Raw genomic sequence first — 15,663 nt, 5'->3', positions numbered from 1 at the left:
AATGTGAAGGAAAGCAGCTATCTGATGTAAAGATGACAATAATGAAGAAAAAAATTTTGGGGACCGTTACAAATAGCTTCCCTTATTCAGATATTTTTGTTTCATACACTCAGTTTCCAATGCACACAATTATCATTTAAACAATAATTTATAAACACACTTACTTTTATTTAACAGATACCTAATTACTTAACAGATACCCAATACTGTAAAAGACAAAGCGGGCAAGTTTCTCCCTTTAATTAATTTCCGACATAAGTCATAAGGCAGATATAAATAAACCAGAAATTTTGTTTTGCTTGAGTGTATGTATATATACATATATTCTATACAATGCATTTGGAAAGAAAAGTTTTTTGAAGTTCCTTTACTTTCATCTCCACATGCTTATGGAAGTCCAAGTTATTGAAAGCACCAGGCATGAGTGCAGCCTGGACTGCAACACTGCAGTTACTATTCTGGCTGTGCGTGCAGCTTACAGCAACGTTTTTCAACGGGTAGTTTTAGTACTATAGGTCAGTCTTGAATGACTACAGAAAAAAAAAAAAAAGCATTTCTTGCATGACAAACTGTGTACAGAATGACCCATTCAATTCAAGAGTGCATTTTCATTTGTGGTGTTTTTCAGAAAGCAGCAGCAGTTGATAGATTGTAAAACTCTACAATGGCAGAGATTCAAGGGCAGTTCTTTATATGACGACTCATTTTGAAACTGGATTTTGAATTGTTATGGTCATGAGGAGACATGTTTGGCTTAAATTGATCCACTACTAAACAAATTATAATTTATTAAAATACCGATCAATTTCTTATCAAGATACAAGTTGTTTAAATGTTTAGAAGTAGGGAATAAGACAAAATACATTTACTGTCTCTAAGACTGTTTTAGAACAATTAGAAAACTCTTTCAACTCTAAGAAAAGTCAGTATTTGATTCTCTTCAAATCACAACTATTGTATAATCTTTAAGGGGGGAAAAAAAAAAAGTACAGAGCGCATCAGATAACAAGAGCTTTAAGCTATTTAGACCATACTCACTTGTGTTAGCACCTGAAGTACCAAAGGCACTTGCTGAGGATACAACAAACCCTGAGACATTAATGACAAACACATCTTAGTATCTCTTTTGAGCTCATCATAGCTATTGTCATTTTCTACTGGTGCAATCTATGGAACAAGATAAGAGGGGGGTGGGGGGGAAAGGCTAGTGTTAGTTAAATAAGCATTGCTAATAGCAAAATCCTGAAACAAAGTTTAATCTCATCAAAGGACAGTTGTCTATGAAAATACAATCAATACAATGCTGAAAGATCAGGTAAACGACGGAAAATAGTCAATGTAACATTAAAATATTCTCAGCAATAAGCTGTGGATAAAAATGAATAGAATCAAGAGATCCTTGCACCATATACTACTTATCTAAGCAGCATGACTAGCCTGAAGCTTTTAAGTAGGATTAAATGGGTGCCGTTAAGACTTGGTTCCTTATTGCAATTCTGATATCAAATCCAATTAATGCAGTATTTTAGATGTAGGTCCAAAACTGAGAGAAAGCTTTATCAGTATTTCTAGTTCAGTTTCACCTTTATTTTTCAGTCACATACATTATTGTTGGGTAATTGACTGATGTTTAACTAAAGACAGACATATGCTTTGGAGCATGCAAATGTGTATTATTTCAGATATGTAGGTAGCACGGAATGATTAGAGGTGCCAGGAAAAACAAGAGAAGCACCACCATTTAGAAAGAATTGTATAATCACGGAACAAAAGAAAACAAGTAAATGTAAGTATCAGGTAGAAACAACATATACTCATTCATGAATTAAACACTTTTGCCCCTCAGATTACACATTCACAGGGCATCCACCTACAAATCGTTCTTGTCAGGAAACCACCTACCAGGCTAGATTACCAGCTGTAAACATACATAAGCATTAAAAAATAATTGGGTCTCTTCGGTATGCGTGGTTTTATTACCATTACAGGTTTTCTTTTTATTTATAGAGTCCCTTATAACTTCAGTTTATGTATAGAATACCTTTTCAAGCAAACACGACTAATAAGGGAGCAATTAAAGCACATACCTTGAAAAATAAGGGTAAAAGCTGGAGTTGCTCTGTGACAGCTGTAGAGAAGGACCGTCCTGCACTTGCCATCAACCACTTCAGAACTGTTTTTATAAAGAAAAATGATCACTGATGAAGAAGATAGTAACAATCCCAAAACAAGTTACAGACCAAATTTATTGCAAGACTTGCCTGGGAGACTTTCACATATTAGCGTGCACCTATACTAGTAGTTTGACCCTGTAAAGGTGACTTTATAAACCTCAACCCTAAAACAACAGATACCTTGTTGCAGCACAGATCTGAGAGGTGAAATTGTGTACTGCAACCGTATGATTTGCAGACCTGGATCACTGTGTCCTAAAATACCCCCCATTTCTTAACCTCATTAAGTAACTCACTGGTTTTCAAGAGTTTAATGCCCTGAGTTCGCTCATCTTGTTCACCGACTCCATTCTCTTCCATAACATGATTCTGAATTTCTTCATCTGCTTCCATGAGGGGTTTAAGATTTTCAAGTATGCGAGTAGTAAATTCATGGACCCGGGGAGATTTAGTTGCAGTAGTATTTGGCAAAGAAACATCTATCATGAATATGTAGGTCAACACACTAAAAAAGGCAAACAAAGCAAGCAAGAACATACAGTTAGCATGACTACTGTCCAGAGAACATAGCTAGAAGTGATCCGAGATCAATTTTTTGAACTTTGAAGTTTAATACTTCTAGAAAATTTGCTCTTATCTTCACTTCAAAGTTATTTAAAAACACATGTTTTTCAAATACCCTCTTTGTAGATACCTGAATCAAGCAGGGTGAGACAACCACTAAGCTGCAATTCCCCTCTCCTTCCAGCAGATCTGCAACTAGTTCTTAAGTAACTAAAATGCTCTCTAAAGGATTCCCTGGATATTTACGGCCTATTAAGGATTAGATGCAGTAAGGTGTTTGGTTTGGGTTTTTTGGGATTTGTTCTTTTGTTTTGAGCTTCAGAGATATCATACATAAACATGACAGGCCATATACAACAAAAGACAAAAACAGAGAAGTCATCTGAAGTTTCTGAAGCAAGTATGTTAATAATAATTTATCTCCTTTCTATTACCAGTATTCACACACAGATACGCAGTCACCACTTCAGTGTTAACTATTTAGATACTCAATTACACAAATAAAATGAACGGAAAATACCCCAAGAACTGCAGAAGAAAACACTGACCTTCCTATTCTCTCTCGGACATTTTTGTAAACCTGGGTAAGTTTAGGTTCCAAGTACTTCAGCAGTCTATGCAACAGCTCTGGTACTCTCCATTCTTGTTGTGCAAGGCCACCTTGCAGTACATAAAGTCGGCTAGAAATCAGAACAGCATATCTTTAGTCATACAAAATTGCTCCTCCATTCCCCAGTCCCCTCCAAGCCCTGTTTTGGAATGTTTTCAGTGCATCAATGTGTCTTTGAGTGAATTGCATGCAAAGATGGGTAAAAATTACAGAATGAAACAACAGTACTGCTGCTATGCCAGTTCCAGACCTTCACATTCTGTTAACTACATTTAATTACATTACAAAATAATAATGAAGAAACTGCCATTGTGTGGGGAAAGCTAATTGGAAAGGAGAGCTTTTATTCCCTGCTTCTAACAAGCCAGCTGGCACAATATGCTCTCAATACATTTTATCCATGCTTTACTTCCTTCCTTGTTCAGCCACAATAAAACAGTTAAAATTAATTTTACCATGCATCTACAAATGATCCTCCTTCACCACTCAATGGAGATTCCAACAGCAATTCAAATAACCAGTGAAGTTTCCTAGGATCTCTGCTCTCCTGAAAATAAATGGGTATCAGAGATATAAGCAAATTGTTGTTTGTTTTTTTTTTTAAATGTAAATAAAGTATAAACACGGAAAGTTTTGACAGAGATTTTCTTTGCATCTCTTGGGTTTATTCTATTAAGCAAGTACAGAGTTAAATGTCTTTTCACAATGAACCTAAATAGGAGAAAAACACAATGAAACTACATGCAGTTTTAATTATTTGGTAAATACAATTATAAGAATAAAACTAATTTTAGCTTAGTTTTTGACATAGATGAATAAACACATCTGAATTTTGCTAATTAATTGCCAGGGTTCTGGCTGAAAAACTATGCTGAATTTTGCTGACCGATTCCAAAGAATTACTGATCGAAGATATTTGTGGCCTATAATTTACACTGCCTCTCAGACACCACAGTGTACAGAAATCTTCCTGCATGTTAGAAGACGTTTTCACAGCATGATGCTAAGCTGCACATTTTTAAACCAGGAATAAATGTGTAACTTGAGTTCAAAAACTACAAGGAAATTGAACACATAGAAAGCATATACATTGTATCACCCACTAACCTTATACAGCTCTTTTAAAATACTTAGAAAAGTAAGGCTTTATTTCCTTTCTAAAACATTATATCCAACTGTCTGCAGAGGGCAGAAGACAACAAAATTTAGAGTTCTCAGTTTTAGCTGATAAAATATATGTAAACACCTCTGTTCATAAAGATCTTATTTACATATTATCTGTAAAACTTGACCACCTGGATATAGCTTTACAAGATTAAAAAAAAGGGGTACTTACACAGGAGGTTGCTATGCACGTGCCCCAGTCATTATACGTTTCCACTGTAATGTTGGATAGAGCTGTTCGAAGCAACGGACAGAGAAGCTTCCAAAGTTTTTCCACCTGCTCAGCAAAAAGGCAAAAGACAAGATTTGACTATTTGACAAAGGACAAAATTGCTATCTAACCTCTGTGAACCCAAATCCTTCCATCTTTTCAAATAATGGAAAAATAATACTGGTTCTGGAAGCCACTATAGTTATGTTATTTATCAAAGTAAATAAATGCTATCAGAGGTAAGATTTCAGGAATCATTTAAATTTTGTTTACAAGGTGTTTTGAAATACTATGGACTACATATGCACCATTTTCATGGTGACTTAAGTACAATTGTATCAGAGACTGCATACATTTTGCTTTTGGTAGGACAGCAGTCTTGTACGTTCCAAGGACTTCCTCCCCCCGGTTTTAAATTTTCTTTTTTATTTAGGAAATGATTCTTCCAGAATTACTTTTCAGTATAGAAATTCATTTAAAGATAATATAGACAGCTAGGTCTAGACTAAATAAAGATGTCATAGTCCGAGGGGGGATATAAGCACTTATTCCAGTTGGAAATTACAAACTATGTCAGCTTTGCTATCTCCTTTCCAGCATACTGTTCTTAGTAAAATGCTTCAAGATTAAAAGTAAGTTCTAGTATTATACAGGCACCAAACCAAGCTATAAATTGCGCTCAAAGTTTGGCAATGAAGCACTAAGTGTTGCAACTTTCTCCAGTCCTTTCTTGGACATAGGACATATTAAAAGCCCTCAACTTCATATGTTTAAGTTGTTTAATAATTCAAACTTGTTCCTTAACTTCCACGAATCGCTCAAAATTACTACTTCAGCACCTTCTCAAATGTCCAGTGTTTAGAACCTCTTATTAAGCCAGCAATAATTTCAGCTACACATCTCTGGGTGCTTTCATGGGAGTCTGCCACAAGTTGTTCTAAATGGGGCTGAAGAACCGGCAAGAAGGCATCATCAAAGTTTCTGAAAAGGCCCTGTAAAACAAGACGTGAAAGTGTCTTCAGTAATTATCTGTCTAAACCATTATCTTTGTAAGAACGTAAGATCATGAAGCACTTGAGATCTGAATATGCAGAAAGTGAAATTAATTTGCTTTTATAACAGAATTATATACAAGTGTCCTATGTACTTCTATATTACTCTAAATATGTTTCCCTATGTAGTTAATCAGAGAGGATTAATAGGATTAATCATAGCAGCATACCTTTAAAAGCTAACATTTTGCAACAGTGGGGTATAAGCCAAGAAGTGCATGGCTCTTCCATGCTTTGATAATTATCACCAAAAAGGAAGCAATTTAGTTACTGAACTCTAGTTACCTTGAAGAGGCAAAACCTGCGAGGATTAAATTTGTCTTTTCCTTTTCTGTCTTCTAAAGACAAGAATTTTATTAACTGCTCGACAAACTTGGGATCAGAAAAGTGATCGTATATAATTTGTTCTGCCTGTAACAGGAAAAAAAAAAGAAAAAGGATTAGCTTTGAGGTGCTTGATTGTCACAGTAATATCCCCATTTTTTCAAGTCCCATTTTTCACTTTAATTCTATTTTTGGCAACAATCACGCCTGGGTCATCCATTTCCCCCCTCATTTTATAGGGAATATTGTGTAATGTTTTGCAAGACTCTTGATTTTTATTTTCATTACTGACTTTGAATTGTCTTTCCTTTCATGAGCTCAACACCTACAAAGTAGTCATTCCTACTGTCATTAATTACCTTGTTCTAGACTCTGATAAAGGTTTGAAAGGGAATAAGAAAGTGCTCATTAATACAATTAATCCATGATCGCTGTCAGAGAAGCTGCAATACATTAAAATAATAGTTTCTTCTTGTATGCTCACACAGTAAGTATGAAAATGAAGTAGAAAAATACAACTAAAAATGCCTTGTGGGGATCTAGGTTTCAGTATAGTTATCACTTATCGCTTGTTGAAAACATGATTATATCCACACAGCCTCCACCTTGATTTGCAATCAAGCAAAACAAATCTGTTTCCACACATTTTACGTAAGCACTCTCTAAAAGATAGAAGGGAATTTGGTCTCCACAGGAATCAGTGGACAATATTAAAAAGAAAAGGAGGAGTAGTAGTATTAAAAAACCACACAAAACAAACACACTGAAACTCTTACCTCTGTCAGCTCATCTCTCCTCCGCCCGAGCTTTGGTTGATGCTCAACTGGGGCATAAACTGTCATAGTTCTGAAGATTAAAAAAAAATAATAATACAGTAACATGTTTCAAAGTAAAATAAAGCTTATGATTATTTTTTATATTCTGCATATCAAATAGGATTTATCATCAACTCCAAAAGAGCAGAACTTAATAGAAAATTTACAACAAAAATATTAAGTCTGGTATTATAAATGTTTTGCTACAGCAAGCAATCCAGAATTATTAGTGAGAGAATACTCTGCATATTTTGCAACTATACAATTTTCAAACACACATACCTCATTTTAAGACCAGCAGGTAAACACCCATATGAAATATGTGCCTACAAGTACCCACAAACCCCCAAAAGAAGCAGGTAGAAAATAAATAATTAAAAAAAAACCCAAGAAAAAAAATCCACAAAACCCACACAGAAATGGTAAAACAAGCAACGTGCGCAAAAGATGAAATAAATTGTATTTTTTGTTTCAATTAAAAAACCTAAACCTAACAAACATTGTTTAATTTCCTACATACAGGGTTTTTTCCTGCTGACTCTCACAATTCTATCTTAATGCTTAATAATACTCACTGAGGCCAGGTGTAATATCCCCAGTGTGTTTTCTCCACAAAACAACATGACTCCCAAGCTTCCTTAGTCTTTGGTAAACTCTGGCTGTTATAATGCAGCCACTGGTTATCCGGTCTGTCACCAGCCTGAACACTGGAAGGCTTAGGGTTTCCACCTGGTAAAAGAGGATTTTACAACCTATCAAACTTGTTCATTAACAATCCCAGCAAATGTTAGGACTTACTTTTATTAAAAGATTCTAAAGAGCTTTTATGACTCCCTCACCCCAATCAAACCTGTACAGAGATTTATCCTAGGAGATTAAAAGTAACACTAAGAGATCCCTTTAGTAATTTTTTTTATATATATATATATGCCATTTGAAATTATTAAAGGAATAAAAAGGAGATATACAAATTATTCTCACAAATTTTAAGTCTTTCTGAAAGGAGAATGACCATATCTCTGGTTTTAACTCACTTCAAGTAAGCGAATAGCTTAATACACACTTGCACATATAATACTGCTTAAAAATAAAACAACCTGAAAACTAATGATTAGATTACTTATTTTGTTTGCTTAGGACATTAACAACCAGAGAGAAACACAAAGCTTGTGATTCTATGTTTAATTTAACCAGAAAAATATTTTTAAAAATTTTAGGATAAGTGTTAGGTAAGACTTTTCTTATATTAAATAAGAACCTACTTATTTCATAAGGGCAGATGGGCACTTTCTTGTGTGTTCTCTTAAGCTGCTTAAGAATACCAGCCACAGCTGAGATGGCCACCTAAAAGAAAGAAATGGGCATTAATGTATCCATTCCAGATACTCACCTCCAGAAGGATACGTCTAATCATCTCGCAGACAAGTTTTAAGCTAGCTACTGAGCGTCCTAAAAAGCCAGTGAACATTACAGTGAAGCTCGTCACCCTAGTGGTTGATACTTCCCATAAAGAAGTAATCTCACTCATTTCAGGGGATACAGGACATGACTTAAGTGTGACTTTATAGCCCAGAAAAAACTCCCCCACTAACCATTTTCTGGGAAACAAAAAAGAAAAAAAAAAAAAAAAAGGAGGAAGGAGGTAGCCATTAGTTTCAAGCTTCACTGAGGCAACAAGCAGAATGAAAGGTACAAATACAACACACAGATGTCTCCCTTCAAGTAATAAGCTGCAGATGGAAAACAGACACCTGCAAAAGAAATCCTGCAAAGTATTCTGAAGTAAGTAAAAATGCATGGCTGGAAGGGTGAGTAGGGATGTACACCTCCGTTTTTGTGCTTTATCAAAGCAAACCACCACAAACATCTGACCTAAACCCCAATGAGCCGCAAAACAAAAAGATTACAGATTACCTTCCGAACTACAATTGCATCGTGGTTGAGACACTGCACAAAAAATTTTATGGCACGGCAAGGCAGTATCCTATCATCCCTCAGGAGCAGAGACAGAAAACCAATGCCGATATGCTCGAACTTCCAGGGACTAAAAAAAAAAAAGTAATATTCAAGCCAGACAATAAGTAGCATAGTTGCATGTACTGCTTTTGCACAGAAATGATGATACGTATTAAGATTATGTAAATGTGTTTGGACTAACATAAATAATGTTCTATGCCACCGCTATAGTCACCAAGCTTAACTGTCATTTAGGGACACCTCCAGCGTTCTAGGAACACACAAGTGCAATCAAACATTCAGTTAATGGCGTCTTTTTGATCTTGGCATTTCAATGCAAAATACAGACCTATAGGCATATTCTTTTAAAGTTTTTAAACACAAGTATTGCACTACTAATTAAAATCTCTTTGGACATCAGTATTACACAGGCCGATCCAGAGCTTGCTCCCCCAGAACAAAAAAAATACTAAAAAAAAAATAGGTCAAACTAATTAATGACAAAGCTTAACTCTGAGATGTGCTGATGCCTTACATTAACAAATCAATTTCCCAATGAAAATAAATTCAAGACTCATTCACTTTACTTAGGAGACAGTAATGCAAGATTCCCCTATATTGGCCTTTGTCTTCCTTTTTGGGCAAGCAGAATCCGCATGCAAATGCACGAGGACCTCCAGAAATTCAATTCTTGCAGATACCTCTGCTAAAACTCTCCAAGAAGGTAGCCGCAATCCATTTTATGACAAACGGCTTTTGGACAACTGCTTCGAGGCTGAAAAAAATACCACTCAGTTCTGGTCATGCTAACTCCACTTCTTTATGCAAGTGACATTTATTCACGTAGCCACCTTCAATTAACCTCCCAAAAATTTCTCATGCGCAGAAAGGGAGACTTACAGATTTCTTTGTTCCACACAGTCCAGCAGCATGTTGACCAAATTTTCATAGTTTCTGAGGGAAAAAGAAGGAATCATTAACCAGACGCTACTGAGAGAATAATTTAAAAATAGAATAAAAGTTCCTCAACAAAAGGTGAGCGAAAGCAATACAGTAAATGCAACACAAACTCGGAGGACAAGGAAGAGGAGGAGAACGGAAGGAAATATAAGCGTAGAGAAGAGGCTGCCAAGTCAGGAGAGAAGACACACCACAACAACCCTTGAACATTCTGAATTTGTTGAACTTAAGGTTTAGCTTTGCAATTTCGGATTGTTACATTTAATGTACAGTAAATACTAGGCAGTGCAAGCTTGTGTTAAGGGAACTTTAACTTACCGCAAAGCCTCAGCATTCTTTTCTTTCTGTCGCTGAATTCCTAACTGAATTTCTTCTGAACGAAGACCTGTGAAGTTTGAACTTGGATGTTCTGATTTTTGCAGCAAAACAGCTATCTCGGTGCATTTCTCTGGAACCTATTGGCAGAGAATGCAAAGATTTGGGACTGAGCAGCAATTTACAAGTTTTATTTATGTTTGTTTCTGATTCAAAATAAGGAGAGTTCAGAATAATATGAAGAGCGCAGAATTTCCCATCCACGTAAACAAATCCATGAAAAACTAGGGAAGACAGCTTTTGCGTTCACGCAGCAGAACTGTTTCTCCAAGTACACATTTTATTCTATTTTAAAATAAAAGTAAATGCAAACTTAAATATTAAAGTAAAGCATAAAAATTGTTTATAAAATAGTTTTATTAATTGGCACTCACGCTGAAAAATAAGTACCGTGCCATTTAACCCACTGATTAGGCAAGAGGAAGCTGCGTAATGAGTGCTGTGCGTTAGCACAGTGGGACAATATTACAAACACTTACAATGTTAATTTGATGACACTGTCCCACCAACACACATCGTCACACCTGATCAGCATGACTCATACTAATTCACACTGAAAAGCAACTCAAACTTCCTTTCTGTAACAGGCTTCCTTAGAGGTTAATGAAATGTTACAAATTCCAATGGTATTATAGGAAGCTCTGTGACTTCAGCCTCAAAAATACAAGTCTACAGTTCTCTGTCACAGAAGTTGGAATGCGATCAACATCGGAACGCTATCTCGAATAATATACACGTCTCAAGCAATCAAATGCTCTCAGAATCCAAGACATTATCCCCAAGTGGCAATATGTCACTTACTGCAAAATCCAATCCAATTGTTTCATACTGCCTATGGATTTTTTCTGCTAGGTCATCAAAGAGTCTAACTATGGATGGTTTTTCCAAGGACATAGCTTTGCTAAGCCCAGAAGAAACAATCGCTGGCCACGTCTGTGCAATACAATCCCAATCGTGAAGATTTGCCAAACATACTCCACTGTGATTTCCAAGAAGACAATATAAGGCACCCTGTAAAACGAAAAATTTTAGAAAGTTTAAGCATTGTTCATATATAAGTGACATCTATCTACATAAGCATGCACCCACATAGAATAAAAATTAACCTTCACATTACCAAATCATTAATATGTACCATAAACATTCAGCTACGCAGCCTCATTGTCAAAATACCAAAGATTTTTCACAGAATCCTCTTCGTGCTAAAGAACCCTTTTAAGGAGATTGGAAGCCCTGCCCATTAATTTATCCACAGAATGGCTGACTGATTTCTGAATTACATTATAAAAGGAGATTATTCAATGATTAAGTACCACTCCTGGCCTTTCTGTGAACTTATGTTTGGGCTGCAGGCAAATCATTTGGGTGTTAACTAGGCATCTGCAATGATGCCGACTGAAGAGGATGTGGACATGACACAACAAACCAGTTAATGTGACAGGTGATTGTGTGAGAAGTTGACAAGAGTTACAGGCAGTGAAACAAAGGGGCTGGATTTCACAGGTGATTAACGTGAGTTATATGAGAAATGGCCAAATTTCACAAGCAATTGGAAAGAAGTCTTGGGGACCTTTTGGAGAGCAGAGTCTTACAAGAACAACAGCACATCAGCAATATCATATAGGCTAAGACTAGTAGCAGTATCAGAAATACCAAATTCAGGTATGGTAGCAAATGCTTTAAGCGTAGCAAAACTGGAACCAATCATGAAAAAGTAACTAGGCGTGGGTTGCATATCTGGGAGGAGAGGGATGGAGAAAGGGAGGTTCAAGGATGGCATTAAAAAATAATAATCGATAAACAAGAAAAGGGATACTGAGATATGCAAACAATGTAATCACATGCTGTCTGATAGTACATATCAGGCAGCTGGAGCACAATAATAAGCCATAGCTGTTTTTCTGACCATATGACAAGAGTCCAACTTGTCTCTGTGGCCAGGAGGACTGAGGGGGGTGCAGAGGAAGGAGGGGAGCATGATGCTTTTGAACACCTGGATGGATAGATTCCATCCTGGCATCACCGCGTCAGCACCGTTTCCAGGCCCGGCAGCATCAGCAATTAACCACCACTTTATAAAATTTCACCTGATTTACTGTAGCTTCTTTGGGCGACGAACTTTTTGTCCAGTTCATGCTATTTTCTTATACTACTACAGAACTGCCTAATGAGTTTTACCACCTTGGACTATAACCTTTCAGTTTCCATTTCATAATTTAAAAATAGATGTTAACATACACTGCTGTAATACCTGACCACACAATGAAATGAGGAACATCTATAAACACAAAATTTCTCTTGACGACTGATCTAGTCCAAATAATTCCTTACACTAGTCAAGCATAAGCTACGTACCATGAAAATACCAGAGTCACACTGATAAACAAGCAAATCCCACTTTCTCCATTAAAAATTCTCCTATAATAGCACTTTCAAGAGACAGACATGAAACAAAGTTAATGAGACAGTACTTTAAATTGCTTTTGAGTGACATCTTGCCGGTCTGGACGCAAGAATTCCAAAACCAAGGGAATGATATCTCTGCAACAAAAATTGTACGTTCCCAGGGCTGTGAAGAATGCTTGCTGAGCTTTACTTCTGACCTGTGGGAAGAGAGACATTACTAGAAAGTCTTCCGAACCAAAAATATACTACCAAAACCAACATTCTTATCCATTTCAGTTACTCATGTGCAGAGTTTTACATGATGTGTTTGTGCACAGGACAAAGTTATTTGTAGAAGGTTGTAAATAGCTGCTTCCCCTCACCCTTGCTCTCAGTTTATAGAAAGCCTACTCCTTGCTTCTAGCATTTACTTGAGAACAGCTACCAAGTTAAAGAAAATTCTTTATGTTGCCAAAACCAGTCAATGTGTTTTTAAGATAATCTGAAAAGCAAACAACTAGCATAACAAATGCAGTTAGAACTTCAAAGAGCCTGCAGACACTGCGGATGGATCTGAATTTATATACACACACAGAGCTCCCACCAGGCAAACAGTTCAGAATCCAACTATCAGCACACTTGTTTTGTATATTTTTAGAACTAGGATGCCATTGTAGCTACTTCCTAAAAGTAGACTTAGCATTCCAAAGAGCGTCATGAATCATACCATCACATCTAAAAAACCTCAAACTGGTATATTTGTATTAAATTTTTTAATTGAATTATTGGTTTTAGAAGCCTAGAGTAAAGCCCCTCAAAGATTTAAAATTTGTAACCTAAGTTGGCAGCCTCTCCACCCAGTTCAGTTTCTTATTTAACAAAGGGTCTTAAAGCAAAAACTATGCCAAAATTAGCAACTAATTTAAGTGAAATAAGTAAATATTTCACGTTGCCATGGAAATAAATTGAAAAGCGAAGATCTCAAAAACCTAACTTGAAGAGATCAACACACAAATTCTATACATTTCAGTTTAAAAGGGATTTTTCCTTACCTGACCGTATGAACTTGTGGACAAACACAAAAGATCTCTGATCATCTCCTGGTGGGAAGTTTTATATTCACAGCCTTCCATTGTTAGTGTTCTCAGCTAAATTGCACAGAAAACACAAAAAACAGATTGTTTTTACATTTCACATATGTAAGAGAAACACTAGTGCAGGATTATGGCATCTTTTGCTAAATGACAACATAACAAATCAGCTTTTCAAGGAGTCAGTGAAGATTTAAGTGAAAGTATTACCTCATGCTGCAACATAACTCTGTCAATCAGCAAAGCTCTGATATGCTGCTTCTTTCCTTGAAGCTGTAAACAAATACATAATTTGGTTTAGATTTCAGCATTCGTATTGGCAATCTGCACTGACTGAACTCCCCATGTACTCTTTTTCTTCTAGAAATAGGCAAATTTCATGTAGAAATTCTTCTTGGCAGACAACTTGGATTATTTGTGCACTGGTAAAGTTTTTAATTTGCCTATTACTCTGTAAGCAAAAGGAAGGTCTTGCCACAGGAATTTCTGAGTTAACAAGGACCACAACGGAGCATCATGACAAATCTCAGACTTTGGTCCAAGGATGTATGCAAACTGAGGGTTACTACAAATCAGAAATGTCAAGTTATTTACTCATAAGACTTCCAAATAAAGGTACAAAAGCACTGCAAAACAATATTATTATCAAGGAATTAGATTTCAAGATTATGAAAACTGATTAGGACAGTAAAGAAAATAAAAAAAAAAAAGTCTTTCTGAACATTAGGAACTATTTCCATCCTTCACCTAAGCTTTACAGAGAAAAATCACTGACCCTGTTCTCCATTGATTTTTTCACTAGAGTAAAGCTTTTCCACCGTGAATCAAACTCATGCTTGTGAGACCCTTGGAACTGTAAAACATCACTAATAATCTGTAGAAAGAAAAAGATGACAAAGAGTGATTATTTTGCAAAACAAAATATTGTCTTAAGTATCACAAGTTGTAAGTATACCTTTATTATTAGAAATAAAGACTTGGTATCATCTTCTGAATTATCAAGTATATAGCCTGCAATTGGAAGAAAAATAACTTATTATCACACAGGGAAAGAGCTTTAAAAATTAACAATAGTTTTATTTCTACAAAGCTTATATTTAAGAATTATAGGCAAAGTAAACAAAACAAGTTTCTCATCTATAAGATTATACTTAAAAGCACAACACAGTACTTTTTAGACACAGAAGTGGTTAAACTTACGCAGCAACTTCCTTGTAACCCTTGCAATTGTTTCTCGATAATTCTCTCTTGATAAGTCTACAAAAAAACCCCAACATTTTCTCTTTATTATACAATAGCATAAAAAGCAATTTATAGAGAAGCAAACCAGTGGGACGCCAGAGGAGACTACTCAGAAATGGCAGTATGGACTATTATAAAAACAACCACCTTGTTATATCTAAGGACACCACACTCATAGGGCCTGCGTTTGTTCATCAAGCCAACAGTATGGTTTTTTATAGGTACATAAACTTCGTCTGCTCTGACAGTTAGGTTCATTTCGAATCACAGATTGAGGCAGAGTATTTAGCATATGAAAAATGAGTAACACATTAAGCAGGACAAAAACCAAATCAATAGAATACAAATTTTACGTATCAGGTGATCAAGCCAGTAAAAGACTGGGGACTTACTCCCCTTCAATACATGGAGGGGAACAGACATTCCTGATCTAAACGACAAAAAATGCAGAAGCAAGAAGGATCAATGATACAAGCAGTTAAAGGTTGGACTTGATGATCTTAAAGGTCCCTTCCAACCTCAGCAATTCTATGATTCTATGATTCTAAGCAGCCTCCTTGGAAAGTTTTAAACCAGGAAAATCTTATTTGCTGCAAGAGACCACTAAATAAATGCCCATTCTCTATTACAAACTCTCCACTTGCAAGCTAATGGACCAGATTTTAGAAGTATATTAAAGCACCTAAAATTATTTAATAGTCCAATAACCAGTTACTGTGTGCCCCAGTTCCTCATTTAAA

General features: G+C 36.0%; 1 protein-coding gene across 2 annotated transcripts in view; it reads right to left on the bottom strand.

Moving 5' to 3' along the window:
* The window catches only part of PSME4 (proteasome activator subunit 4), a 70,238-nt gene that overhangs the window by 9,519 nt on the left and 45,056 nt on the right, over nt 1–15,663 (bottom strand). For both annotated transcript variants that reach the window (XM_054197034.1, XM_054197035.1), the window contains 21 exons: nt 14,882–14,938; nt 14,637–14,692; nt 14,457–14,555; nt 13,892–13,954; nt 13,643–13,738; nt 12,677–12,808; nt 11,007–11,216; nt 10,149–10,285; nt 9,771–9,824; nt 8,829–8,958; nt 8,177–8,258; nt 7,490–7,643; nt 6,876–6,945; nt 6,061–6,186; nt 5,563–5,715; nt 4,685–4,789; nt 3,804–3,895; nt 3,287–3,418; nt 2,471–2,679; nt 2,088–2,173; nt 1,039–1,167 (listed from right to left, as the gene is read on the bottom strand). In XM_054197034.1, coding sequence (XP_054053009.1) covers nt 1,039–1,167; nt 2,088–2,173; nt 2,471–2,679; nt 3,287–3,418; nt 3,804–3,895; nt 4,685–4,789; nt 5,563–5,715; nt 6,061–6,186; nt 6,876–6,945; nt 7,490–7,643; nt 8,177–8,258; nt 8,829–8,958; nt 9,771–9,824; nt 10,149–10,285; nt 11,007–11,216; nt 12,677–12,808; nt 13,643–13,738; nt 13,892–13,954; nt 14,457–14,555; nt 14,637–14,692; nt 14,882–14,938 — 2,372 coding nt within the window. The remainder of the gene's footprint in view (nt 1–1,038; nt 1,168–2,087; nt 2,174–2,470; nt 2,680–3,286; nt 3,419–3,803; nt 3,896–4,684; nt 4,790–5,562; nt 5,716–6,060; nt 6,187–6,875; nt 6,946–7,489; nt 7,644–8,176; nt 8,259–8,828; nt 8,959–9,770; nt 9,825–10,148; nt 10,286–11,006; nt 11,217–12,676; nt 12,809–13,642; nt 13,739–13,891; nt 13,955–14,456; nt 14,556–14,636; nt 14,693–14,881; nt 14,939–15,663) is intronic.

Source organism: Rissa tridactyla, chromosome 3 (assembly GCF_028500815.1).
Source record: "Rissa tridactyla isolate bRisTri1 chromosome 3, bRisTri1.patW.cur.20221130, whole genome shotgun sequence".
Taxonomy (NCBI): Eukaryota; Metazoa; Chordata; class Aves; order Charadriiformes; family Laridae; genus Rissa; species Rissa tridactyla.
The sequence above is the reverse complement of the archived record's forward strand: the minus strand, read 5'-3'. Positions and strand labels throughout refer to the sequence as shown.